This window comes from Leptodactylus fuscus, chromosome 4 (genome assembly GCF_031893055.1).
Source record: "Leptodactylus fuscus isolate aLepFus1 chromosome 4, aLepFus1.hap2, whole genome shotgun sequence".
Lineage (NCBI taxonomy): Eukaryota > Metazoa > Chordata > Amphibia > Anura > Leptodactylidae > Leptodactylus > Leptodactylus fuscus.
This window is the reverse complement of record NC_134268.1, coordinates 15,895,891-15,922,103: the sequence shown is the minus strand read 5'-3', so window position 1 is coordinate 15,922,103 and position 26,213 is coordinate 15,895,891. Positions and strand designations below refer to the sequence as shown.

Here is a 26,213-nt window from a genome sequence, read left to right as displayed (position 1 = left end):
ATGTAAATTCTGTTACTGTATGGAAGGGATGTGGCTGTGAGTAGAAGTTGGATCGGATGTAGACCAAGCTGAGTTTTGCACTAGGGGATACAACCCTGCTTAAAACTGTCCCCTAGGAAAACCTATAGAGCCTCCCAATTAACTCTTTGCAGCATCCGGTGATCCCCAAAGTCCTCTTCTGGCCTCATCTGTGATCCCAGGACGTGTGACGTCAGACATAGGGCTGCCGGATGCCGCAAAGATTCCCAGGAGAGGTGAGTGTAAGTGTTTGTTATTCTTCCTCAACTCCCCTAGGCCTCCACCTTATTACACTTGTTTCAGTAGTAGATATATATGTGGACATTGACGTGGCTGGTGATCTGGATCTACACATGTACCTGTAAGATTGAACTTGCTACGACCAAGGACATGTTTACATCCAGACATAAGAGCTAAGAACCTATAGCCTATTAAATTTTTCATATACAAAATGGAGACTTTAGATCCCACGACTCTTGCCTTTAAGGGAGTCTGTCACCCGAATCCAACATCTGAACACAACCACACAGATAGATGGTTAGATTAGGGGTCACCTGAATCCAACCACATAGATAAAATAGAATAGGGTCACCTGAATCTAACTGCGTTTCCCCTCCAATCGTTGCCTAGGTATTGATGTTTTTGTCAAGGGTGTTGCTATTTCTCCAAATTTCCCCTTGTCAGGATATCACCATTTTTGGTGAAAAACACAGCTAAATTAGGTGACCCTACTCTATTTGCAGGTCTGGGGTGATATAGTGGGCGCTGGTAACAGACTCCCCCCAAAGGGGAATTCCAAATCCTATTGACCCATCATAAAATGGCACCCATGGGCATTTGTACAGTCATCTAAGACAATCAAGGGACCAAAGACTATGGGATTGTGGAATGGATTAGGCTAAGTTCTAGCCAAAGCCCAACACCGCGCTATCAAGCGTTGAACTATTTTTTCTTAATGTGATCGGCATCGGAGGGTTTGAGTGCTCTACCAAACCCAACATAAATGAGCCCATCTCACCATAGCATCTTCTGCCCTGCGTCTATGACATTAGATGATGCACCATGGTGAAATTCCTCTACAACATGCCTAAGGTGTGTATTTTTATATTCCCCGCACTAATTCCCAAAAAATATGGAGCGTGTCCGTCTTCCTCCTCTTGGCACTAGCGATCCAGACTCCTCCGCTCTTACTATGTCCTTCATAGGACTGCGCTCCTCACTGCTGTCTTCTGAGCTTGAGCTGTCTGATTTTTGCCCCATGGCCCGTTCTTGTGTTTCGTCATTGCCTGGATTCCTGCAAGGTTGTGCGCCCCCCTGGCATTGCCTCTTGTTCAGGGATCTCATGGTGCTGTTGAACGGTGCCGTCGCCATACATTCAGCAGCCGCTTGCTCGCAGACGCATATCAGCTTGTCACAAATGCTCCATCCCACACCTGGAGACATACAGAAGTCATAGTTACATTTCCTAAACCCATGGCCATAATACCGTCTTAGGAGATAAGGTTATTGTAGGAGAACCAATAGAAAGAGCTTCTACTGTTCTAGTGGTGGCCAAATCACCCAAACTCAAAGCCAGGTCAGGTTTGATTCAGACTGAATAAATTTGGTCCAAAGTGAACCTAGCATGATTGGACTTTTTGGATATATGGTTTTATAGGACACCTATGTAAACCAGCCCATAATGACTATAATCATGTGGTCCATGAGGTTACTTTTAGGTCAATGACCGGCTTTTAGTAGCCAAGAGCAAACTTTCTCCTTCAACTTATAGTTGGTTTAGATGTGGTCCTGAAGAAAACTCTTGGTCCTTGACCTAGTTTCATGGTCCAAGAGAGACCTCATGATCGAAAGCAACTCTAATCTGTTTACAACTGTTCTTCTTGGTCACTGACCTAGTTTAACAATTGCACCACCATTTTAAGGAAATCATCCAAAACAAATGACAAATTTTTATCAAAAAATGTTGTGAATTTTAAACCAAATTTGATTTGTGCTTACTCAATTTGCTTATCTCTAGCGACCACTGGAAGAAAAATGTGAAGCTACGTAAGGCTTCCCCAATAGAGGACGCTCACTAGCGTCTGCCAAGTCGAAACAAGAAAAGGCTGGTTATATATACATGCTGTCGCTACAGTGGGAAGTCGGATGGAGTCCCATACAGTTAAAAGGGATTATCCAGCATTTGTATGGAATCGGCGCCCCTTCAGTCCATGGGCTGCATCCCCACCGAAATTTTTATTTTATTTTTATTTATTTTTTTGCTTGACTCGAGTATAAGCCAAGGGGACTTTTTCAGCACAAAAAGGTGCTGAAAAACTAGGCTTATACTCGAGTATATACAGTAAGTTTTGATTAATTTTGTCTAGAAGAATTTTTGGGCACCCTTGGAAGCAGTAAAATCTGGATGTTCCCTATAGATCGGAGAAGATTGTGCACACCCAACTTTAAAGGGATCTTCGCCGTAAGGGAGTTTGAAACTGCACCCCCAATGTGCCCCCACTTCATGGACTGGGGATATCTCCGTGTATTCTTTTTATTTCCCCACAGTAACCCTTTCCACAAAAAAAAATCCACTCAATATTAAGAGAAAGTGTCTTCTTACATGTTGGCTTGTGTTCCACGCACACGATCTCTGACCTGACATTTCTGTCCGGGGCGCAGCCGATTTTCTTCAGATGCTCAATACAGCATTGGTGGGAGAAACAGCAGCTGAGGGCAGGAGCAGAAAAGGTGTAAGGTGGCGGAACGTACCGTATTGTATGCGTCTGGTATGGTACGTAGTCATTTGCCTTAAAAGGTTATAACAAGTTATTAAAGGAGTCTCCAGTATTATGTATATAAAGCTTAAAGGGGTTGTCTACGCTAGAAAAACTCTTGTCATAATTGACTTTTGTGTTAATAGAGGGGGGTCCTCTGCTCCTAATATTATGGCCAGGGTGCAGACTGGTTGCCAAAAGTCTCTCTGTCCTGTATTGTGTTGCACAGACAACCTATTGATATTGTGTAATGCTTAGTTTCCCCTGTGGTGGCGCTGCAGTTTACTGCACACTTCCTGCCAGGCTTTGCTACAGATTAACTGTACAGTCGTGACATTTGTGTCCTTCTCGGCACAGAGAATCTGTCTGTATTCTGTCCATATCTTACTCTCCAGTCATATCCAGAGCTGCATTTAGACTTCTGCTGGCAGGAGTTCATCACTTTGCTGCCTTAGCTGCAGGGTTGCTTATTGCCTCAGGCAGTTCAATTTTCTGTCTGCAGGGGGCAGACTCTTTGCAGTGATATGTATGGCACCTGGTGCATTAAAGGGGTAAAGAGCAGATAAATCTAATCTACTCCACTATGGCTCCTGATGCTGAGTCAATTTATGTTCCTGGCAGCCCAAAGACCCAAATCTCGTCCTGGTGCTGGAGTGCGCGGGTGTAATAGAGCTGTTTATTCCAATAGCTGACTATTAATATATTGCCTGGTGTGAACAGTATTGTATACAGACGCTGAACCAGATCAAACATTTAACCTCTAATGGCAGCAGGTTGCCGCCTTTCTCCACACAGTCTGTTCCCAGCTCCGCCACGCTGCCAGGCGCAGGCATTTCATGATGGTGTCGGTCTGACCATAGGGCACGTCCGCGCTTCCTTCCTGCTTCTACAAGTCAGCAAACTTGTCAGTAAATCTTGCCTAGCCTATCTTTGTCCCTCTGCAGGTATAAAACTCTGCTTCATCTGCCACACCTTGTCTGAGCAATGGTTACTGGTTTACTAGTGACCTGCCTAGGTGTTATTGCTTTCTCATTGTTTAGGTTCTGACCTCAGCCTCTTAGCTGACTTTGTCTCTGCCTACTATTTATGCGCCGCTGAATGTCCTGTCACTGCTGTACCTTTCTGTTACCACGACCTTCTGATCTTTTGGTACTAACCGTGGCCTGTTCCTGACAATTGAATTTGTGCTTCCAATCCTGACCCTCCTGCCTGTTTACTCTCTTCATGTTTTGTGCCAGACCTGACCTCTAGCCTGTTTCCCCTCTGTATATACAGTCCTATGAAAAAGTTTGTGCCCCCCTATTAATCTTAATCATTTTTAGTTGTAAATATTTTGGTGTTTGCAGCAGCCATTTCAGTTTGATCTATCTAATAACTGATGGACACAGTAATATTTCAGGATTGAAATGAGGTTTATTGTACTAACAGAAAATGTACAATATGCATTAAACCAAAATGTGACCGGTGCAAAAGTATGGGCACCTCAACAGAAAAGTGGCAGTAATATTTTTATTCGATCCTCCTTTTGCCTCTAGTCGCTTCCCGTAGCTGTTAATCAGTTCCTAGATCCTGGATGAAGGTATTTTGGACCATTTCTCTTTACAAAACAATTCAAGTTCAGTTAAGTTTGATGGTCGCCGAGCATGGACAGCCCGCTTCCAATCATCCCACAAATGTTCAATGATATTCAGGTCTGGGGACTGGGATGGCCATTCCAGAACATTGTAATTGTTCCTCTGCATGAATGCCTGAGTCGATTTGGAGCAGTGTTTTGGATCATTGTCTTGCTGAAATATCCATCCCCGGCGTAACTTCAACTTCGTCACTGATTCTTGAACATTATTCTCAAGAATCTGCTGATACTGAGTGGAATCCATGCGACCCTCAACTTTAACAAGATTCCCGGTGCCGGCATTGGCCACACAGCCCCAAAGCATGATGGAACCTCCACCGAATTTTACAGTAGGTAGCAAGTGCTTTTCTTGGAATGCTGTTTTTTTTGGACGCCATGCATAACGCCTTTTTGTATGACCAAACAACTCAATCTTTGTTTCATCAGTCCACAGGACCTTTTTCCAAAATGAAGCTGGCTTGTCCAAATGTGCTTTTGCATACCTCAGGCGACTCTGTTTGTGGCATGCTTGCAGAAACGGCTTCTTTCTCATCACTCTCCCATACAGCTTCTCCTTGTGCAAAGTGCGCTGTATTGTTGACCGATGCACAGTGACACCATCTGCAGCAAGATGATGCTGCAGCTCTTTGGAGGTGGTCTGTGGATTGTCCTTGACTGTTCTCACCATTCTTCTTCTCTGCTTTTCTGATATTTTTCTTGGCCTGCCACTTCTGGGCTTAACAAGAACTGTCCCTGTGGTCTTCCATTTCCTTACTATGTTCCTCACAGTGGAAACTGACAGGTTAAATCTCTGAGACAACTTTTTGTATCCTTCCCCTGAACAACTATGGTGAACAATCTTTGTTTTCAGATCATTTGAGAGTTGTTTTGAGTAGCCCATGATGCCACTCTTCAGAGGAGATTCAAATAGGAGAACAACTTGCAATTGGCCACCTTAAATACCTTTTCTCATGATTGGATACACCTGGCTATGAAGTTCAAAGCTCAGTGAGGTTACAAAACCAATTTTGTGCTTCAGTAAGTCAATAAAAAGAAGTTAGGAGTATTCAGATCAATAAAATAAGGGTACCAAAATTTTTGCACCGGTCAAATTTTGGTTTAATGCATATTGCACATTTTCTGTTAGTACAATAAACCTCATTTCAATCCTGAAATATTACTGTGTCCATCAGTTATTAGATATATCAAACTGAAATGGCTGCTGCAAACACCAAAATATTTAGAACTAAAAATGATTAATAGGGGGGCACAAACTTTTTCATAAGACTGTATACTCTGCCAGCCCTGACCTCCTGCCTGTTTACTCTCTGTATATATACTCTGCCAGCCCTGACCTCCTGCCTGTTTACTCTCTGTATATATACTCTGCCAGCCCTGACCTCTAGCCTGTTTCCCCTCTGTATATATACTCTGCCAGCCCTGAACTCCTTCCTGTTTACACTTTGTATATATACTCTGTCAGCCCTGACTTCTAGCATGTTTCCCCTCTGTATATATACTCTGCCAGCTCTGACCTCCTGCCTGTTTCCCCTCTGTATATGTACTCTTCTAGCCCTCATATCTAGCCTGTTTCCCCTCTGTATATATACTCTGCCAGCCCTGACCTCTTGATTGTTTTCTCTCTGTACATATACTCTGCCAGCCCTGACCTCCTGCTGGTTTACTCTCTGTATATATACTCTGCCAGCCCTGACCTCCTGCCTGTTTACTCTCTGTACATATTCTCTGCCAGCCCTGACCTCCTGCTGCTTTACTCTCTGTATATATACTCTGCCAGCCCTGACCTCCTGCCTGTTTACTCTCTGTACATATTCTCTGCCAGCCCTGACCTCCTGCTGCTTTACTCTCTGTATATATACTCTGCCAGCCCTGACCTCCTGCCTGTTTACTCTGTTCATGTACACTACCAACCCTGAACATGGCCTGTTTTCACGCTCTGCTTTTGCCTGATGTCTTGGTGCTCTGCACCACACTCCTTTCCCTGGCTGGTCAGCGGGTCTCCAACACCAGGATCGCAGGTAGTGAGTGACCTGGTGGTCTCCCTGCAGCAAAATCCCTGTATGGAGTGTTAAGGGTGAAGACAAGAGTAGGGGTGGACATGGACATTGCCCATAAGAGTGGCCCTAAGCCAAACTAGTTTTGTGACACAATGAGTGTACAACTCCGTGCCTGTTATGTAAGCAACAGAATTCTGAACACTGCGTAAAGGTGATGTAACCCCGGGTTCTCTGTGTGTAAAGCTGAATGGTAGATGGTGGGGATAAGGGGCCGATGCAGCTGCAGTTCTCTGTGTTTTAAATGGAAGGAGTTCTAATACCTTATTAGCTCAGACTAAGGACCTGTCCATATAATGTTTTTAAGCATCGGAGAGCTATCCGTTCTTCTCCTGACTGCTTTACTTGGCTTTCTACAGAGGTCACATGGTAGATCCATTATAGTCAATGCATGCCCATGTGATTGGGATTGGTAGGGATCACAGTGGTTGTATCCTTGACAATGAGACATTGGTAACCTATCCCAAGGCAACCCCTTTAAGATTCATACAAGAAAGATGCCATGTCTGCCTAAACATTGTACCTGTCCAGTATATCTTTGGGGTTCCCACTCCCCTGTTGTCCGCAGTAGCAGCCATATGACTCGAACTCCTCCGGGCAGCGGCCTGTCAGGCAGTACAGCATCTCGCCGAGCAGCGGTAAGTCGCTCATGACGTTCCCATTCTCCATAACACGTTGGAAGTGAAATCTGTCACAGACTTGGAGAAAAAGATACATTTCCTTTTATTTTAAGTAAACCTAGAATCCTGAAATCTTCCCGGGAACACAGGGATCCATTTCTGTGGCGTATCCAGCACCAGGCACCCATGGCCGATACTTGTGGATTATTAGCAGCCCCATTCAATTGTACCCATATCCTTAGGGCATCTACTCTATGACTGATCATTCACTAAGGCCTGAAGCCCAAGATGCCAGGGCCACGTGTAAGCCATCACTGGCCCAGTTTAGGGTCAGGGGATAATCATACACATTAGAGAGAGTGTGTGCCTACATAGGCATACGGAGACTTACAAGTCTTTCTGCTCCGCTAGGGATTCTGGGTAAAAAATATGCAAATCTATTCTCCAGGATGTAATTAGGAGAACAGTGCCTCTGTATGCCGCCCTCTAGGGACATTCCCCTTAACATCATGCATGATTCAGTTAAAAAGCTTACTGACATTATCAGAGTTTATTGGCAAATTAGTATTTCTATTCCAAAAGGAACAGATTCCCAGCTATGGACAGCGCTGTTTTGGTCTTTTAGACCTCCTCAGCATAGCGCAGGGATACTGATTTGGCAGAGTGAGAGACTATAGACCAGGGTCAGGGGATAATATGTATAATATGATAATATGTATGATTATCTCCTGACTCTGGTCTGTAGTCTCTCACTCTGCCAAATCAGTATCCCTGCGCTATGCTGAGGAGGTCCAAAAGACCAAAACAGCGTTGTCCATAGCTGGGAATCTGTTCCTTTTGGAATAGAAATACTAATTTGCCAATAAACCTCGCATCATGTCAGTAGGTTTTTTAACTGGCTCATACATGATGTTAAGGGGGCTGCCCCTAGAGGGCGGCATACAGAGGCACTGTTCTCCTAATTACATCCTGGAGAATAGATTTGCATATTTTTGCCCCAGTTTAGGCATCACAATGTGGCAACGTCAGTGCGATGCTTGGACCGAGTCTGCTACGAGGAACTTGAGCCACTCCACTAACTATGGAAACTGGGCTAGGCGGATCAAGTACTACTCTATTAGGGAGTATGTTATATAGAGGGACACAAAGCAGGAAAACTTGGGAGACAACAGGAGGTCATGGAAGAAATCATCATGGTGGTCTGGGCTCGGATGGAGAAGAAAAGGAAAAGTTGACAATTACATTGAGAGAAGACGTCACCAGTGGTCATTGAAGGTAAGTGCACTGTAATCACTTTTTACTGTCAGGTGTCAAAAGTTTAGGCTTATCGAGGTTCAGTAATAGTGTGGGAGGGAGTCTGATATCTGTGAATGATACTTGTGTATGCCTGAATAAATTGAAGGTCAAGAGAGATCCAACACACTGCGAGGTGGATGCCATGTAGGCAATTTTTGAAAAAGAGACAGCTCGTGCCCCATTTCTTCCTGACCCTTTTGACTTTCAGCTGGAAGATGGTTGTGCGTATAGAGCGGTTTTTAGTAAAAGGACCTTAAAGGGATTATCCAGGATGAGAAAACCTGACTCTTCTCTTCATCTCAGGAAGTGACATCACATCTGTTGACCACATGGTCATGCTAAAGGTAAATCTCATTCAAGCAAATGGGACTGAGGTGCGACATGGCCATGTGATCAATGGAATTTTTGGCTTGGAATTTTCCGCAACAATTTTTGCAGAGAAACTTCATTTTCTGCTAGGTGAAAAAAAAAAAAATCAGCTCTTGGGGGGGAAGAATCGTTCCAGCAAATTCCACTGCAACCTGCCATTGAAGTAAATGGGAGCAGAAAATATTTCTGGGGTAAATTTGCAACCAAAAAGGAGGCCCAGGAATGATCAAATGCAGTCACCACTAGGGGGAGCTCATAGCACAGTAATTCTACAGACCCTTGCTGCATTATACCATATGCATGTGGCCCCCTCTAGTGGTCAGGGCATACATCCAGATTGTAACCATTTAGCAAGTCAGAAAAGCCTTTGTCTCAGTTCTCGTGGGACATTCCGATTTCTTTGTAACCAGTAAATATCGTATATAGGTTAAACCCCTTTAAATTAACCTCTTGCTATCCTCCGGTTATCGTTGCCTTGTCTGGTTTTACCTTTCACAACATTTCCTCTCTATTCTAGCTAAATCTTCTCCTGTGGGAGGCGGCGCTGGTGCTGAGGGCGATGCTGTGACCTGATAACATCCTGGATTACCAGTCATTGTCACAGTGTGGATACAATGTATCCCAGGAGACGCTGTGATGTATCTCATCTGTCCTCCAGTATGGCCGCTCACACCACTGCCTGTCACTTCCAATAGACCCCTGAGACCTGCACAAGTTCCTGGAATGACTCTGAGCTCTAAGTCGTACATTCCTTCATCTGAATTAGAGCGTTTAGATCTTTACAGCAATTAGAAGCCCAATTACTGTAGTCAGCGAAGTCTCCGAGAGATTCCCGGGCACAGTCTAATCAGCGGCCTATAAGACACCATGTCCTGAGGGGAGACGCTCTGCCAGGGACTGGAATCTCCTTGTCCTCAGTCACCTTGACAGCGCTCTGACTATTCTTCCCTCTGGATAAACTTAGTCACCGAGGAACATGCAAAAGACTGTCCTGTGCTGGAGGAATCTTATGTAGTGATGCATATATCTGCCGATCCCTGAGGACACCATCAGTACAGTAGGTTAGTAACTCCACGAAGAGAAGTAGGACGTGTATTTATGTATAGACTATAGATACCGTATATACTCGAGTATAAGCCGAATTTTTCAGCCCAGTTTTTGTGCTGAAAAAGCCCCCCTCGGCTTATACTCGAGTCAAAAAAAAAATTATTTTTTTTTTAAGGAGGGGGGGGGGTCTATGACCAGCCGCAATATCAATGTATAGAATCTCCCATAAAACAGTGCAAAAAAAAAAGATTTAAAAAAAAAGAAATAAGAGTTCTAAATCACTCTCACTTTCCCTAGAATACATCAGTCCTCAAGCTCAGGGAAGGGGCAGACAGACAACCAAAAGACCCCCTCCCCTTTCCCAACATCTACTGCACCCAAAAACTCCGACCATTTTAATTTTTGAAATTTTCCAGTAGCTGCTGCATCCCCCCCCCTCGGCTTATACTCGAGTCGATAAGTTTTCCCAGTTTTCTGTGGTAAAATTAGGGGGGTCGGCTATAGTAGTTATATTCTTGTACATAGGAGTAGTATTATAGTAGTTATATTCTTGTACATAGGAGTAGTATTATAGTAGTTATATTCTTGTACATAGGAGCAGTATTATAGTAGTTATATTCTTGTACATAGGAGTAGTATTATAGTAGTTATATTCCTGTACATAGGAGAAGTATTATAGTAGTTATATTCTTGTACATCGGAGTAGTATTATAGTAGTTATATTCTTGTACATAGGAGTAGTATTATAGTAGTTATATTCTTGTACATAGGAGTAGTATTATAGTAGTTATATTCTTGTACATAGGAGTAGTATTATAGTAGTTATATTCTTGTACATAGGAGTAGTATTATAGTAGTTATATTCTTGTACATAGGAGCAGTATTATAGTAGTTATATTCTTGTACATAGGAGTAGTATTATAGTAGTTATATTCTTGTACATAGGAGCAGTATTATAGTAGTTATATTCTTGTACATAGGAGTAGTATTATAGTAGTTATATTCTTGTCAAGTTAAGCAGGGACACGCACACATATATTTATATATGTGACCTGATGAAGGTCCTAGAGAGACTGGTCCTGACACACCTACGCCCCCTAGTGAGCTCCGCTCTGGACCCCCTCCAGTTTGCCTACCGGCCAGGCATTGAGGTAGATGACGCCATCATCCACCTTCTTCATAGAGCTCTCTCTCACCTGGAGAAACCCGGGAACACTGTGAGAATAATGTTCTGTGATTTCTCCAGTGCGTTCAACACCATTCAGCCAGGGCTACTGAGGGAGAAGCTGAACCTTGGTGGAGGGACCATCACCTGTCCAACTGGACCCTAGACTACCTGACAAACCGCCCTCAGTATGTGAGAGCCCAGGACTGTGTGTCTGACACTGTGATCTGTAGTACGGGGGCACCTCCAGTTCTTGCCCCATTTCTCTTCACACTGTACACTGCTGACTTTAGGCACAACTCCTCCAGCTGTTACTTACAGAAGTCCTCCGATGACTCTGCTATAGTCGGCCTTATCACTGATGGCGACGATAGGGAATACAGATACTGGGATTTTGTTGAATGGTGCCAGCAGAACCAGCTCAGGATTAATGCTGGGAAGACCAAGGAGATGGTGGTGGACTTTAGTAAACGGAGAAGTGCTCCGACCCGGTGGAGATCCAAGGGACATGTATTGAGATAGTCAGGACCTATAAGTATCTGGGCGTGATCCTCAATAATAAACTAATGGAAGAACAAAAGGACGGCGCTCTCAGGTCCAAAGGAATTTATTCAAAAAGAAGATTGCACTAAAATAAAATACCATCTTGATTGTACTTCGTCATTTGTAATATATTTATTGGAATGCCCGTGTGGCCTCCAATATATAGGCAGAACATCTAGACAATTAAGCGAGCGTATCAACAAGCATCGCTCGAATGTCACAAACGGTTACATGAAACATAGTGTGTCGCGACATGCAGATGAACATCACAACAAAAGCTTCAGCGGATTTTTGGTAACACCAATTGACTGGGTTCCCCCGGGTAATAGTGATAGACTGAGTAAGCTAAATAAAAAAGAGATGTATTAAATTTAAACATCCAGAACATTACATCCAGCGGGCCTAAATATCGCAACTGAGGATGTAAACAGATGAGTTACCTTGTATAATCCTTTTGGTCATTCTTAATGTATACTGTTAACTAAAAGGTGTATTTTTAGGGAAGGGCCTATATAATTGGTTGAAATGCATGTTTTAAACTATTTAAATTATTCAATTTATTTTTCATTTTTAATTTGTATAATAGTCAGATAGAAATTTAATGTACCAATATCGAGTATATCATGAACATGGTGGGCTATATTTATATATATATATTTTTAGGAATGTAATCATATAGATTTTTATGTTTTCTAATTAGAATCATTTAAAAAAAAAAAAAAAAAAAGTGCAATCTTCTTTTTGAATAAATTACTTTGGACCTGAGAGCGCCGTCCTTTTGTTCTTCCATTGGTGCATCCTCCTGGTTTTTGACCAGTGTTATAGAGACGTGCTGCCACTCTCACTCTGACGAAGCCTAATATTGCTGAAAACGGAGTTGTGAACGGAGTCACAACCCGATCAGGTGAGAGGCCACCAGGTCCTGAGTTCTTTTCATAAACACCAGATAATTCATCTATATATTTATAATAGACCATCTACACTATAAGTGTGCTCGGTATCTCTCTATTCTCTATATCAATAATAAACTAGACTGGGCTGATCACCTGGAGGCGCTGCACAGAAAGGGCCACAGCAGACTCTACCTGCTCAGGAGGCTGAGGGCCTTCGGAGTCCAGGGGCCACTTCTTAGGGCCTTCTTAAACTCTGTGGTTGCTTCAGCCATCTTTTTCGGTGTGGCCTGCTGGGGGAGCAGTATATCAACCAGGGACAGAAATAGACTTGACAGGCTGATCAGAAGGGCCAGCTCTGTCCTGGGGAGCCCCCTGGACCCAGTACAGGTGGTGGGTGACAGAAGGATACTGTCTGTGGTGACCTCCATGCAGGAGAACAAATCCCACCCCATGTATGGGACCCTGATGGGACTTGGCAGCACTGTAAGTGACCGTCTGCTTCACCCCAAGTGTGAGAAGGAGCTATCGCAGGTCCTTCCTTCCAACCGCGACCAGGCTGTATAATCTACATCAGTCCAAGCGAAGATCACTCCGCACAGAGAACTAATGATTATGACGATGAAGTCTTCCTTCTTCCTTTTCTTCCTTAGCTGCTATGGACTCCTAGTATATCTTCTCTTCTCAGCATATGTGTGTCTACGTCTGTAATATATTACTGTGTATTCTCCTGTATCTGTATTACTAGGCTGCTGTAACATGCTGAAATCTCCCCACATTGGGACTATTAAAGGATTATCTTATCTTCTCTACTCACCTTGTTCCACTGATTCACTGTCCGTCACAGCAGAGATCGGTGACACGGCTGATCTTTGGGTACTTTCTTCTACAAACTTGAATCCTGACTCTGTAAGTTACACGTTATGTTATAACACAAAATTATGTTCAATCACAAACTGAAATAAAATCGTTCTCAATGTTTCTTGCCTTCAACATAAAATAGTGGGAAAATAAGTCTTCCTATTCTTCTTGCCCCTGCTTGTTCTCTGTACACAATACTAAGTCCTTTCTAACGTTCCTACTATTGTTACAGACGGTCTAATGTTACACACAATATTCATTCCACCAAATCTATCTACCGATCAACTTTTCTTGGCTTTAGACTAGTTATATGGGGACACTTACTTGTGGGGGTTACATTGGAGGGTCGAGAGGTGCCTGAAATACAGAGTTATGTTAGTTGGATCACGTACTATAATACGCTGGAATTGTTTAACAGTGTTGATATAAATAAAGCTTATTGACATGACCCCCGCCTGCGCGCTCACCTTGTGATACTTACCCGCTGGTGATTTCTCTCTCCGCCCTCTTTATTTACATACATCGAGATCAAAGATCTTACCAGAATTACGACAAAGTAGTGGTCACGTCAACAAGCTTTATTCATATCAACACATTTTATACTGTGAACAAAGGTTACAAGATTTACCTGCTGGCCTTAAGTTATTGAGGATATCACTGGGACCTGAAACGAGAACAAAGATCACGAAATCCCGAGTGTGTTACATGGTTACTGAGCATGGGAGATCAAGGAAATTCAGCAACTTGTTTTTCATTACCAAAAATGCAGCCTAAAAGTGGGTGGTATTTGCAGCCGCACCCCTATGGATCACTGGGGTCAGCCACTACGTTCAATAGAGCAAACCAGATTCGTCCCAAATTTTGGGTTTGACCTGAAGTTGGACCTTTTAGGATTTACCAATCACTATTATACTCTGAGGTTTCTTCAGACCCCACAATATAATAAGTGGAGGTGCGGATACACAATAACACGGTCAATAACCTTCTCTCCTGGGCTACCTAATGGTCCTCCTCAGTCGTCTGGCCTCCTGGATGATGTCATAAAAATATTACTTCTCATTTTGGCCAAACAATCTCAGCCTGAAACGAAACAAGTGGACGAACTTCTCAAAAAGTCACAAAACAAATCCAATTTTTTTGTGACTTTGTGCAGGTTGGGGAATTTTTATCTACACTCTTTTGGATTCTATACATATGTATCAAAAAAAATGGAACTTCCTGTAGAAACCCCCGTCATGAAGTCACATACGGTAGGTAGATAGGTACGTCCTTATTGCAAAAACAGCACCTTGGGTTATGCCTGGTGTTGCACCTCAGACTATCTCACTTCCATCCGCTCCAATACCAGACGCAAGTTGTTTTAGGGTGGTCTACCCAAGTACCAGCAGATCCACCAGTGGGACCAGGCAGAAGATCCCCCATTTTGAGGTCTTGTTCCTGGGGGCCTTGAAAATAATTTTATCTGGTGGCCCAAAGAGTCTCAGTCTGACCTTGAACACCAGCCGCAGATTCTAGAAGACACCAGTCATATTGTTGTAATCCTAAACAACCCTATAAGAAATGTTTGCGTGTTCCTACTTTCAGAGACAGATATTATTTATAGAACCGAACGTGCTCTGTACGGACCGGCCTTCTGTTGTCCAGCATGGCTATGGAGAATATAAGATCCCACCAATAAATCAATACAGACCATGGCTCAGTCCTCTACTCCAGTAGTGAAGGCCAATACTCAATGGCGATGTATCTAAAAAGCTGTCTCTCGTGAGAACAGAGAGTAATATCCCCTCCAACCTCAGTATATGGCGGCCCATGGAATGGTTTTACAATCATAAACAAAATCCAACAGTGTTACCTTTCGTGTAACCATCCCCGAAACCTAGTGGAGGCCCTTCCCTATATACTACTATGTGGAATAGCAGCACATGCAAGTTTGGGCTGCGCTCTTTCACGTGAAGACATTGTACATGATCTCTATTGCCATGCAGCCCATCCTAGTAGTAAATCATCCCTCATTTATGGTTTACCAGATCTAATGTCCCAACACACATCACACATTACAATATAAGGATCGATCCATCTATTACCAATAAAATATACAAACTGTATATACAGTATACTATCCAGGTACGAGAACTCTACCTTCCATTTTCGGTGATCCTCCCGGTGTCTCTGACCCAGCTGTAACATGACAGAAACATTGACTTAACCTTTATATACAACAAACTTAATAGAAGGCTTTCCTGTTGTACTAGATTAGAAATAAGGAATTAGGAGGAGAGGGAAAGACCAAGAGTCCGCAGGCGTTATTTGTAGTTTTGTTTTTTTGTTGTTGTTTTTTTTTTTTTGTTATGTCCATTATCAGAAGAATTTGTACAGTCTGAGCCGCAAAGAATTTTTGCTCATGTTTAGAATTCTTTGTCTCTCCCTTCCTTCCTCTTCTCTCTTCCCTTTTCTGCCCTGCTCTGCTTTCTTTCTCTTCTTCCTCTGTTTTTTTTTTTCTCCTCCTCTTTATCACTCTCCCTTCTTCCTTCTCACCCTTCTCCTTTGTCCCTCTCTTCCTGTTTCTCTCCCTTCATCTCATTTGTCCCTCTTTTCCTCCCCTTTTCCTTCTCCCTCCCTTCCTCCTTCTCACTTTTCTTCCTTCTCTCCCTTTTCCTCCTTTCTCTTCTCTTCTTTCTTCTCTCCCTTTTCCTCCTTTCCCCCTTCTTCTTCCTCCTCTCCCTTTTCCTCCTTTCTCTTCTCTTCTTCCTTCTCTCCCTTTTCCTTGTTTCTCCCCCCCCTCCTCTCCCTTTTCCTCCTTTCTCCCTCTCTTCTTCCTTCTCTCCCTTTTTCCTCCTTTCTCCCCCTCTTCTTCCTTCTCACCCTTCTCCTTTGTCCCTCTCTTCCTGCTTCTCTCCCTTCATCTCATTTGTCCCTCTTTTCCTCCCCTTTTCCTTCTCCCTCCCTTCTTCCTTCTCTCCCTTTTCCTCCCCCCCTCCTTCTTCTCTCCATTTTCCTCCTTTCTCTCTCTCTTCTTTCTTCTCTCCCTTTCCTCCTTCCTCCTTCTCCCTTTTCTTCCTTCTCTCCCTTTTCCTCCTCCCCCCCTCCTCCTTCTCTCCATTTTCCTCCTTTCTCTCTCTCTCTTCTTTCTTCTCTCCCTTTTCCTCCTTCCTCCTTCTCCCTTTTCTTCCTTCTCTCCCTTTTCCCCCTCCCCCCCTCTTCCTTCTCTCCATTTTCCTCCTTTCTCTCTCTCTTCTTTCTTCTTTTCCTCCTTCCTCCTTCTCCCTTTTCTTCCTTCTCTCCCTTTTCCTCCTTTCTCCCTCTCTTCTTCCTTCTCTCCCTTTTCCTTCTCTCGCTTCTTTCTTCTCTCCCTTTTCCTCCTTTCTCCCCCCTCTTCTTCCTTCTCTCCCTTTTCCTTCTCTCGCTTCTTTCTTCTCTCCCTTTTCCTCCTTTCTCCCCCCTCTTCTTCCTTCTCTCCGTTTTCCTTCTCTCGCTTCTTTCTCCTCTCCCCTTTCCTCCTTTCTCCCTCTCTTCTCCCTTTTCCTCCTTTCTTCTTTCCCTTTTCCTCCTTTCTCCCCCCTTCTTCCTTCTCTCCCTTTTCCTCCTCTCACTTCTTTCTCCTCTCGCTTTTCCTCCTTTTGTCTCTACCTCTCTGTATAATGATCGCTTTTCTCTTTACAATCTGACACAGTTCATGAATCTGCCTATTATTTGACGTAGTGAAGGATAAAAATACCACAAGCGTCTATGAATACCTCCGCCTCTAGTCACCTGCTCAGCGTGTTGTGTCGCCGTATTACTTTTCTTTCAAAGGCGTTTGCCTGATTTATGGCAATGAGTGAGAAGTCACAGCAGCCTCATAGCAGCCATTACATTGGATTTCATCAATTTTATGAACTTGGGCTTTATGAAGCATGGGGACAACTGTGCGGCTGCGATGTGACTGTAACAACAACACAGAAGTGAGCAATCACAAATCACTGCCAGGAGGAGAAGCTCTTATCACCTCCGTATAATCGTATAATCCCGGCCATGAGGCCTCCTGACATGTGGGGCCAAATCCCTCACACTTCAATAATGGCAAAATCTACAGTATCCCCCCTGAAGGGGCATTTATAATGTGGTGTGACCCTTATACATAGATCACTGACACGTCCTCATACACACGGCAGGGCGGCTGCTTCCAATTCCGGAATAAATGTAGCAAATGGGATTTTACTGAATCTATCCGTCTTCTATCTCATATCTATGTCTTATCTATCTATCCATCTTCTCCTATCTATCTATCTATCTATCTATCTATCTATCTATCTATCTATCCTATCTATCTTCCATCTATGTCATATCTATCTATCTCCTATCTATCTCTCTATCTATCTATCTATCTATCTATCTATCTATCTCCTGTCTATCTCTATTCTCTAACACAGCAGATAGAATATAGTCAGTACTTACCCATGGAAGGTTCTACGTCAGGTGTATCGGGAGGAAAAGTTGAACCTTAAACGAAAAACATACATTGCTATTAATGTTACAAGAGAGGACTGCAGGGAGTAACCTCATATGTGTAATAGCGGGTGTAGACTCATTGTGTTTCCAAACCAGATGTGCCCAGAGACCCCTCACCGAGGACACAGGAAGGAGAATAGACAAAGATACAGGCTGAGGTCAGGGCAGGCTGAGTATGTGCAGAGAAATAGGTCAGGACAGGCAGCACAAGTTCAGAGTCAGGTAACAGGCCAAGGTCAAGCACAGGTAGATAGTAAATCACAGAAACAGGGACATCTTTGGCGGGACTAGCAATCTGGGAACCAAAATTCATCAGATACTTTCAAATGGGGGAAGGAGCCTGATATAACCTGGTAACACTGAGGATTGGCTGCAGACAGATTTCCCTGTGGCTTGAGTGAAAGTGAAGGGGCTCAGAGGACAATAACTTAAAGAGGATCTTTCTCCACCTCCAGGGTCGGACTGGCCCGCCGGGGTACCGGGGAATCCCCCGGTAGGCCCCAGCCTGGACTGACAGTGCTCATTTCGTCAATGCAGAAGCACTGGTCAGGGGCCCGATCGGGATATCAGGGGCTGGTTCAGGCCCCTGTCCAATGCATTTGCATTGATAAACTGAGCACTGCTAGTGGCAGGGGCCCGATCGTAAGCTCGGGGCCCCAGGCTGCCGGCAGCGCTGTAATTACTAAAGATGCCCGGCTGCTGCAGTTTCCCAGGGCCCCGACACTTACAGAGAGGGGCCTCCTGCCGATGCTATACTTTCCCTATTAATATAAGGAAAGTATACATCGGACTCCGGAGCACACCAGGGGCTGCAGCTGTCCCTGCAATCTTTAGAAGTGATCTCTGCAGCCCGGACTTCCTTCCCCTCCCCCTCCCAGCAGTGAGTCATCGCTTACATCGGCCCGTGTGGGGACAGAGGAGTCTGCTGCTGCTGCTGCTGCAATGATCCACAAATGTGAGTATATTTTTTCCTTTTTTTTTTTTAGTAAAATGTAATGTTTAATATGTATATGTGTACATTTGTTTAACCATTAAGTCCTATCATGGTGTCTATCATACACCACTACCATACACATATCATTATGATAGACACCATGATAGTACTTAAGGGTTAAAGTATGTGTCTTGTATACTGTCTGAGGACTGTATGTTTGTATACAGGTATGTGTGTGTATATACCGTATGCTATAATAATGTGTGTGTATGTATATATGTGAGTATATATAGTATATATGGTATATGAATGTATATAAATGTGTATATGCTATGCTAATTATATATATATATATATATATGTGTGTGTGTGAGTAAGTATATATGAATGTATATGTATGAGTGTGTAGTGTTGCAGTATAGGTATAATGGAAACAGAAAGTCCTCAGAGCAAACCTCTGTGGAGTTTCTGAAAAAAGCGCTGCAGGAAAAACTGATGTGTTGCCGCCGGGGGTTTTCCTGCAGCGCTTTTTGGCTGTGGGACGCTGTGCTAGGTCTTATCCTTGTAGTGTGATGTACAGTATATTGAGATGTTACAGAGGACCTTTCACCTCCTGGGGCACATGCGGTTTTATATACCGCTAGAAAGCCGACAGTGCGCTGAATTCAGTGCAGCTTTCCTGTTCTGTTCCCCCAGTAAAGAGCTATCGGTCCCGGTACCGTAGCTCTTCACTGTCAGATGGGCATTTCTGACAGTCAGTCAGGAACGTTCTTCTTCCCAGCAGCATCTATTGCACTGTACTGTGAGATCAGAAGCGTTCCTTACCGCTCAGCGTCATCACTAGGCGGTAAGCAAAGCCCCCTCACACAGTACAGCGCAATAGACACTACTGCGAGGAAGGGCGTTACTGATTGACTGACATAAACGCCTTTCTAACAGTGTATTAATCCGCATGTGCCCCAAATGGTGAAAGGTCCTCTTTAAAGATTAGGCACAGACGTGAGACGCAGTGGTTTTCATTGAGCTTTTGTCCCCATCCCCCGTTATCCTCCTGCCTGTGTCCGTTCGGTCTCATGGCCTCATTTCTGGAAATCCTGTATCTAATTGGTTTCAGTGGTCACATGAGGTGCAGGACTCCCAGCAAGGAGGTGCCGGCACGAGACTAAATGGACACTGGCGGCGGACAATGGAGCAATGGGGACAGGTGAAGGCGCTTTTTATTTATTATTTTTATTTTACACCTCCTGCCAGGCACATGGGTTGCTCCAATTCCTGGACAAATCTTTAAAGGATTTATCCATCTTTATAATGTTGATGGTCTGTCCTTAGGATAGGCCATCAGTATTACATCTGTGATGATACAACATCCAGGACCGCTGCAGATCAGCTCTTCCAGGACAGCCTGGCTACAGGTAATGGTAACATTTCTAGGAGCCATGCTGATCACTTTCCATACAGTGTGTAGCAGTAGGTTTAGGTAGTATGTTGTTGCACGTTGTATGGCGGGTGAGCAGCATGGCTCACAAGATGGTATTACCTTTAGCTGCCCTGTCTCGGTATCGCTGGTCTGCAGGTTCCTGGTGGTGGGCCCCTAGAAACAATTCCACTGGTGGGCCCTAGACACCCCAGTCCGACCCTTTCCACCTCCACCAACTCCAATTCTTTGCCTTCGTCACTAGTTGATGCTGCACTGATTTTGATCTAGTTGAATTTTTTTTCTCTAGCGCCCACCATTCCCGAGCAATAAATTCTGTTTCAGCACTTCATATACTATGTTGGTTTTCTCCTGTCATGTGGGCAGTCCCAGACTTCATGCTCCAGCTCAGACATAAGACACCTGAAAGTTCAGAGCTTAATCTAACAGCACTGATTGCTCGGGAATGGTGGGGGCTAGAGAAAAAAATCCAACTGTACTGGAATCAGTGCAGCAACATTTATTGAAGGGCATAAAGCAAAGTTGGGGATGGGGAAAGGTCCTGTGACTAACCCAACATCCATGATCTCTTGGAGGAGCAAGATGTAGGTGGGCTTGGACTGCAAACGTTACAATGTGTACAATATGTAATCATTGAATAGAGACTACTCATTATTTGTAATCCAACCTTGACCCTCAGTACCAGGAGCTATTCCCCACGCTGCCACCTACAGGTACCTTGAAAATTCAGTCCTGGACGTTACTCACTTTGGAAAGCAGTGGTGATCTCCTCCGCAGAAGGAAAGACCGTCAAGTCATTTTGCAGGGGCCTCAGTTCTCCTGTAGATGATCATACATGTGTTACCAAACATTGTATTACTTTGGTCAATCACAGGCCTCTATGGTGACCTCCGAACGCATCACATCACCCAGGAGGCCAGAAGAAGACACAGGAGTGCCAGGTGCAAGAAAATTGGGATCCAAACTGTCTCCAGATTCCTTTGTTCATCTCTAGACACAATCCTATGCATAAGAGTATAGCTGTGCCTGGTACCGGAGCGTATACTTTGTACTCGGATGGAGATGTCCTTTTATATACACTTAATAGCTAATAGTATGATCCACGTGATCAAGGTTCACTTTAGAACACGATGTCCTCTCCGAGGAGCCTTTTATTACTATAGCCCAGACTTAGCTTCTCCCAAGACATGAGACTAATAACTTCCTCTCTCTCTTCCCCAATGATAATCTGGACTATGGCGGAGCATACAATAGAGCTGGGGTGTATAGCAGGCGCACAATCCAATTTAAGATGAATTCTTATTTTTATTTCCTACCTCGGAGATTTAGATTTTGTTGTATAGACATTATTCTCAGTTTCGTAAAAGATCGAAATGATTGCGCTAAAGATTCTGCCACTGGAGACATAAGAGCAATGGAGATGGGTATACAGACAGAGGTCAGAAAATGAGCAGGCAAACTAACGTGTTACACATCTACAAAGGAACACCCGGAATCTTATTGCTCAGACAACTTCCAAATCAGGAGAAGAGTCTTAAGAGTTGAAGATCGGCTGGGGTCATAATACTGGTCCTATAAAGAAAGGGGAAGGCTGGAGGCAGGAGCGGGTACATGGAGGAATGGGGTGAAGGAAGTAGCAGTGTTGGTGCTGTCCGGGGGCTGGTCAGGGCTGGCAGGGGTTCATCTCTGTATGTCTGGATTCTCGGGATCTGGGTGGGGTTTTTCCTTATGATTCTGTGCTCTTTAAGTTGTGTTCTGGCACCACTCCAGTGCTGGCTATTCAGTTGTACCCAGTGTCCTGGTAGTAAGCGTTCTCCTGTTATCTGATAACCTGTGGATCTGACCCTTGGCCTTGACCTTTGACCTTGCCTTTGCCTCCTGACTTTGTTCTTTACCTGTTCCTGCTTACGACCCCGGCTTGCCTCTAGACCAGTGGTTCTTAACCTTGTTTGAGGTACCGACCCCACCAGTTTCATCTGCACATTCACCGAACCCTTCTTTAGTGATCAATCAAATATGATTTGTTTCCAAATTAAAGACATAGGTCTATGTTTTTTTACTGGTATACAATATGAACCGTGCATAGGGCCTAAGGTTCCATCGAACCCTGCTCTAGACCTTTCCTTTCCCACCCTGGATGGGTCACTTATGAACACGGCCCCATTTCTAACCAGCTCTCACTCCCTCTTTCCCCATCTTACTCAATCCTATGTAACTCTCTATTCTACTTTCCTCTTTGTCCTAAGATTGTAACAATGTCTTACTGATCTGGATACCATTACCCTAAGACTAATGATCCATTCTCCAACATTGGGGGCTGAAGCCCCTGCAGTAGCCATGGACCAACTAATTTTCCAGAATGTTTTTTATTCTTTGTTGCTTCTTCCTCAAGATCTCCTACATGGCAGAAGGTTAACAATTAAGTCTTAAGTCAAGTCATATTGACCTACCATCTTGGCTGGCCCCATACAAAGTCCCCGCACTTCTATTCTGCTGAGCTACAAAATAGACAAAGACGTTAAAGAGTCATTACAAGCCAAGACATCGAAAGATCTTACAGATGAAGATATTACACCTTGTTATGATGAAACGTATATTAAATATATCTCTTACTCCTCCCCCACACCGTGGGAAGGAAAACCTCACCATGTCATCTCCTTTACAGTCACATCTGCTGTTCTCCAAAGGCAATGATAATTATAGATGAGATACGCCATGTCTAAGTATATCCTCTGGTACATATCCCAATATCCCCCCACTGATCAGCATGAATCACTGCCTGGAAGGTAGAAGACGCAGCTGAATTGCATATTCAGTAGGAGAGACAGACAGCTGTGTTATACTCGGAGGAGACCCGAGAGCGATCCAGGTTGAATTTAGCACAAGCCCAACGGCCAAGTATTGTAAGTAGCAAAGGTAGAAGAAGTTCGGAGCTCGTGTGGGAGGAAAACGGAGCATCTGCTTATGTCATAATCCCATCCGGCTGGGAATTTAGATGTGGTCCTGGGAATTATAACACAGTGTGAATAAAGAACAGGAGTCGTCTGTATGTGGAGCCGCCATGTTGGATGAGGTCGTGTATTCTACAACCACCAAATATACTGTAAGTATTTATGTGATACGGCGTTATAACATAATATAGAAATTAATCTAATATAACATCGCTAAGGTTATCCATGAATGATAGATTCCTGATGATTAGGACCCGCGCAGATCAGCTGGTCCCTGGAGCACGCTTACAGGCCAGAAGACTCGCTCCTTGCTCAACGTATACTTGGTAACAGCAGTTGTAGGTGCTATAGCTGTCCCCGGGATACTGCTGCAGTACCCATAACCACTGCTAGCAAGGATATGGAGTGGGGGCCTTGGTCAAAGTTTATTCCAGGGCTCCCAGAAGTTTAGTTGCACCACTGTCTAGATGACAATATATTCCCATATCATCCCCGTTGTGGAGTGTCACCCATATGGCGCAGCCCTCTGCACATGGTACAGGCGGCCAATAAACTGGTGATGATCCGCAGTGTAGGACTTACGTTTGGAGTCCAGGACCCTGTCGCCATTCTGGGATGTGATCTCTGGGGTGACTAAAATAGATGAATAGAGAAAACAGTTAGGTCAATGGATAATTTCTCACTTCGATAAATATGACTCAAGTGCCACCATAACATCAATAGAGGGGCAAGAACAATAGCAACCATCTTTTACCGGGGCCCAGACGCTACCATTTTTGGTATCACCGTTGTCCCCCATCCAGGGACTGCAATCCATTGCCTAGAAAGCCAGAAGCCTATTGAGTTCAATGGATTTGGGAGCATTGCAATATATTGAACTAATCTTCAGACCCACTGGGGTTCAAGACCCAAAGGGGGTCTTAACGTAAAATTAAAAAAAAAAATTTAAATTGCTAAAATTTTAAATAATTTCTCTTTTCAACATCAGACATTCCCCAAAATGCACAGTGAATACTGTAAATATATATATATATATATATATATATATATATATATATATATATATAATTAAAAAAATAAAAATTAAAAAAATATAAGAAAGTTACAAACTCAGTTTTTCTCAGAGTTTCTTATCCAGCTTTTCAGCACATTGAATGGAATAATAAATGGAACCATTACAAAGTACAATTTATCCGACAAAAACATAGCTCTCTTACAGCTCTGTCAATGGAAGAATAAAAAAAAATAAAAATATGAAAAAAAAAATATAAAACTCCCCCAAATATGGCCGTAATGGGATAATACCGCTACCAAGTCATTTGCCAGAGAGTTAACGTTCCAATACACTTGCCCAAATTTTTTCTTGAATCTAGAGACTCCCATGAGAGGGCGCCAGTGGTCTCCCGGCCTTGTGTAGGGCCCGCGGCCACCTGTGTGTCTGGGAGGTTTAGTTGTCTCGGAGGTTGACATTGTGTAATTTGTACCTGTAACAGGAGCGGGGCAGAACGTGATATCCATTCCTTTCAGCGAAGAGTTAATCTGCGTGCTCACAAAACACTCAATGGCGGCTTTGTCGCAGTCACAGAGGAGTTTCTCACAATCGCTGCCAGACTCTGGGGGGTAAGACAAACACAAGACCCCATTTATAGATCTGCTTTCCACCATCTGTCCTGCTTTATAACTCCATGTACAATGCACACAGACCCCCGCCATTCACCCCGACGGTAACCCTCGCATCGGCTTATTAAAGGGGGATTGTGACAAAACATAAATACGGTTGAATTCGGGGATACTTGGATTTCAGCTCATTATTATGTCTTGCATGGACTTAGAGGCAATAATCTAATACCGCACAATGGCAAGTGACAAAGGTCAGCTCGGCTACATCTATAGGCCCTTACTTGGATAGAGAATGGATTCTTGTATCTAGTGGACTGGACCATAGAATATAGATACATAGTGTCCGCCATACTTGCCTGCTGTGTTCCTATAATTGGTTATAGTTAGAGATGAGCGAGTAGTTAAATACTCGATATTCGTTTCGAGTAGCCCCTCAATATTCAACTACTCGAATTGAATATCGAATCCTATTATAGTCTATGGGGGAAAAATGCTCGTTTCAGGGGTCGGCAACATTTGATCAAATTATACTTACCAAGTCCACGAGTGAGGGTCGGGCTGGATCCTCCGAGAAGTCTTCTCCGTGCAGCGTCCCCGCGGCGTCTTCCGGCTCTTCATTCACTCTGCCAGGCATCGGGCCTGGGCAGAGCCGACTGCGCATGCCCGCACTACAAGAAAATGGCCGCCTACAGTCAAAGCAACCATTTTCTTGTAGCACAGGCACACGCAGTCAGCTCTGCCCAGGCCCGATGCCTGTCAGAGTGAATTCAGAGCCGGAAGACGCCACCGGGACGCTGCACGGAGAAGACTTCTAAAGGTAGGAGAAGAACCAGCGTTGATTGGCCGACTGTATAGCATTCGGCCAATCAATGCTGGTTCTGCATCGAATTTTTCCATTCGAATAGCGAGTGGTACTCGATCGAATACTACTCGCTCATCTCTAGTTATAGTATAACTTGAGCAGAAATTTTTAGCTAAAAGAATACCCGTAAAAAATATCCTAAAACCCCTTCGTGGGTCATCAAATTTTTTGATCTACTCAAGTTCACGACAGTTATAAAACCCTCTATGGGTCTATTCACATGGTTCTATCTATATCCGTATTGATAGACAAAGATAGAACATGTCAGTTTTTTTTGACAAAAAATTGATGCAAATGGACCCATTGACCGCCACAGTTATTAAAATGGTTGTTTTTCGTGTGAATACAGCCTGAGAGTCTGTTCCCATTTTTGACACTAAAGATAGTCTAAATTCCACGTTAAAATGAAAACCTCCATTACATTCATGGAAACGAATGAAAACATTGAAATTCAAAAATTTAGATTTTCGGCCACGTTGGAGATGGGAGGGATCATCCTGCTCGAATGATCGATTTTCTCATAAGTAGGGTTGAGCCATCAGGATCAGAAAAGATCGTGATCGAGTAAATTTGACGATCGCGATTCCAATCCCAATCTTTTCCGGCGGGATCGAGGTCGGAGGTTATCTCAAGATCGGCTAAACCCTATTCATGTCTATATCATGAATAGG

General features: G+C 43.8%; 1 protein-coding gene across 1 annotated transcript in view; it reads right to left on the bottom strand.

Moving 5' to 3' along the window:
* Positions 1–1,134: 1,134 nt before the first annotated feature.
* The window catches only part of OC90 (otoconin 90), a 31,572-nt gene continuing 6,493 nt past the window's right edge, over positions 1,135–26,213 (bottom strand). The window contains exons 6-18 of the mRNA XM_075271947.1: positions 24,545–24,673; positions 23,643–23,693; positions 22,560–22,607; positions 21,426–21,506; positions 20,857–20,928; positions 17,687–17,731; positions 15,392–15,430; positions 13,881–13,916; positions 13,577–13,609; positions 13,209–13,298; positions 6,985–7,159; positions 2,621–2,727; positions 1,135–1,451 (exon numbers count right to left, since the gene is read on the bottom strand). Of these exons, the coding sequence (XP_075128048.1) occupies positions 1,135–1,451; positions 2,621–2,727; positions 6,985–7,159; positions 13,209–13,298; positions 13,577–13,609; positions 13,881–13,916; positions 15,392–15,430; positions 17,687–17,731; positions 20,857–20,928; positions 21,426–21,506; positions 22,560–22,607; positions 23,643–23,693; positions 24,545–24,673 (1,223 nt within the window). The remainder of the gene's footprint in view (positions 1,452–2,620; positions 2,728–6,984; positions 7,160–13,208; positions 13,299–13,576; positions 13,610–13,880; positions 13,917–15,391; positions 15,431–17,686; positions 17,732–20,856; positions 20,929–21,425; positions 21,507–22,559; positions 22,608–23,642; positions 23,694–24,544; positions 24,674–26,213) is intronic.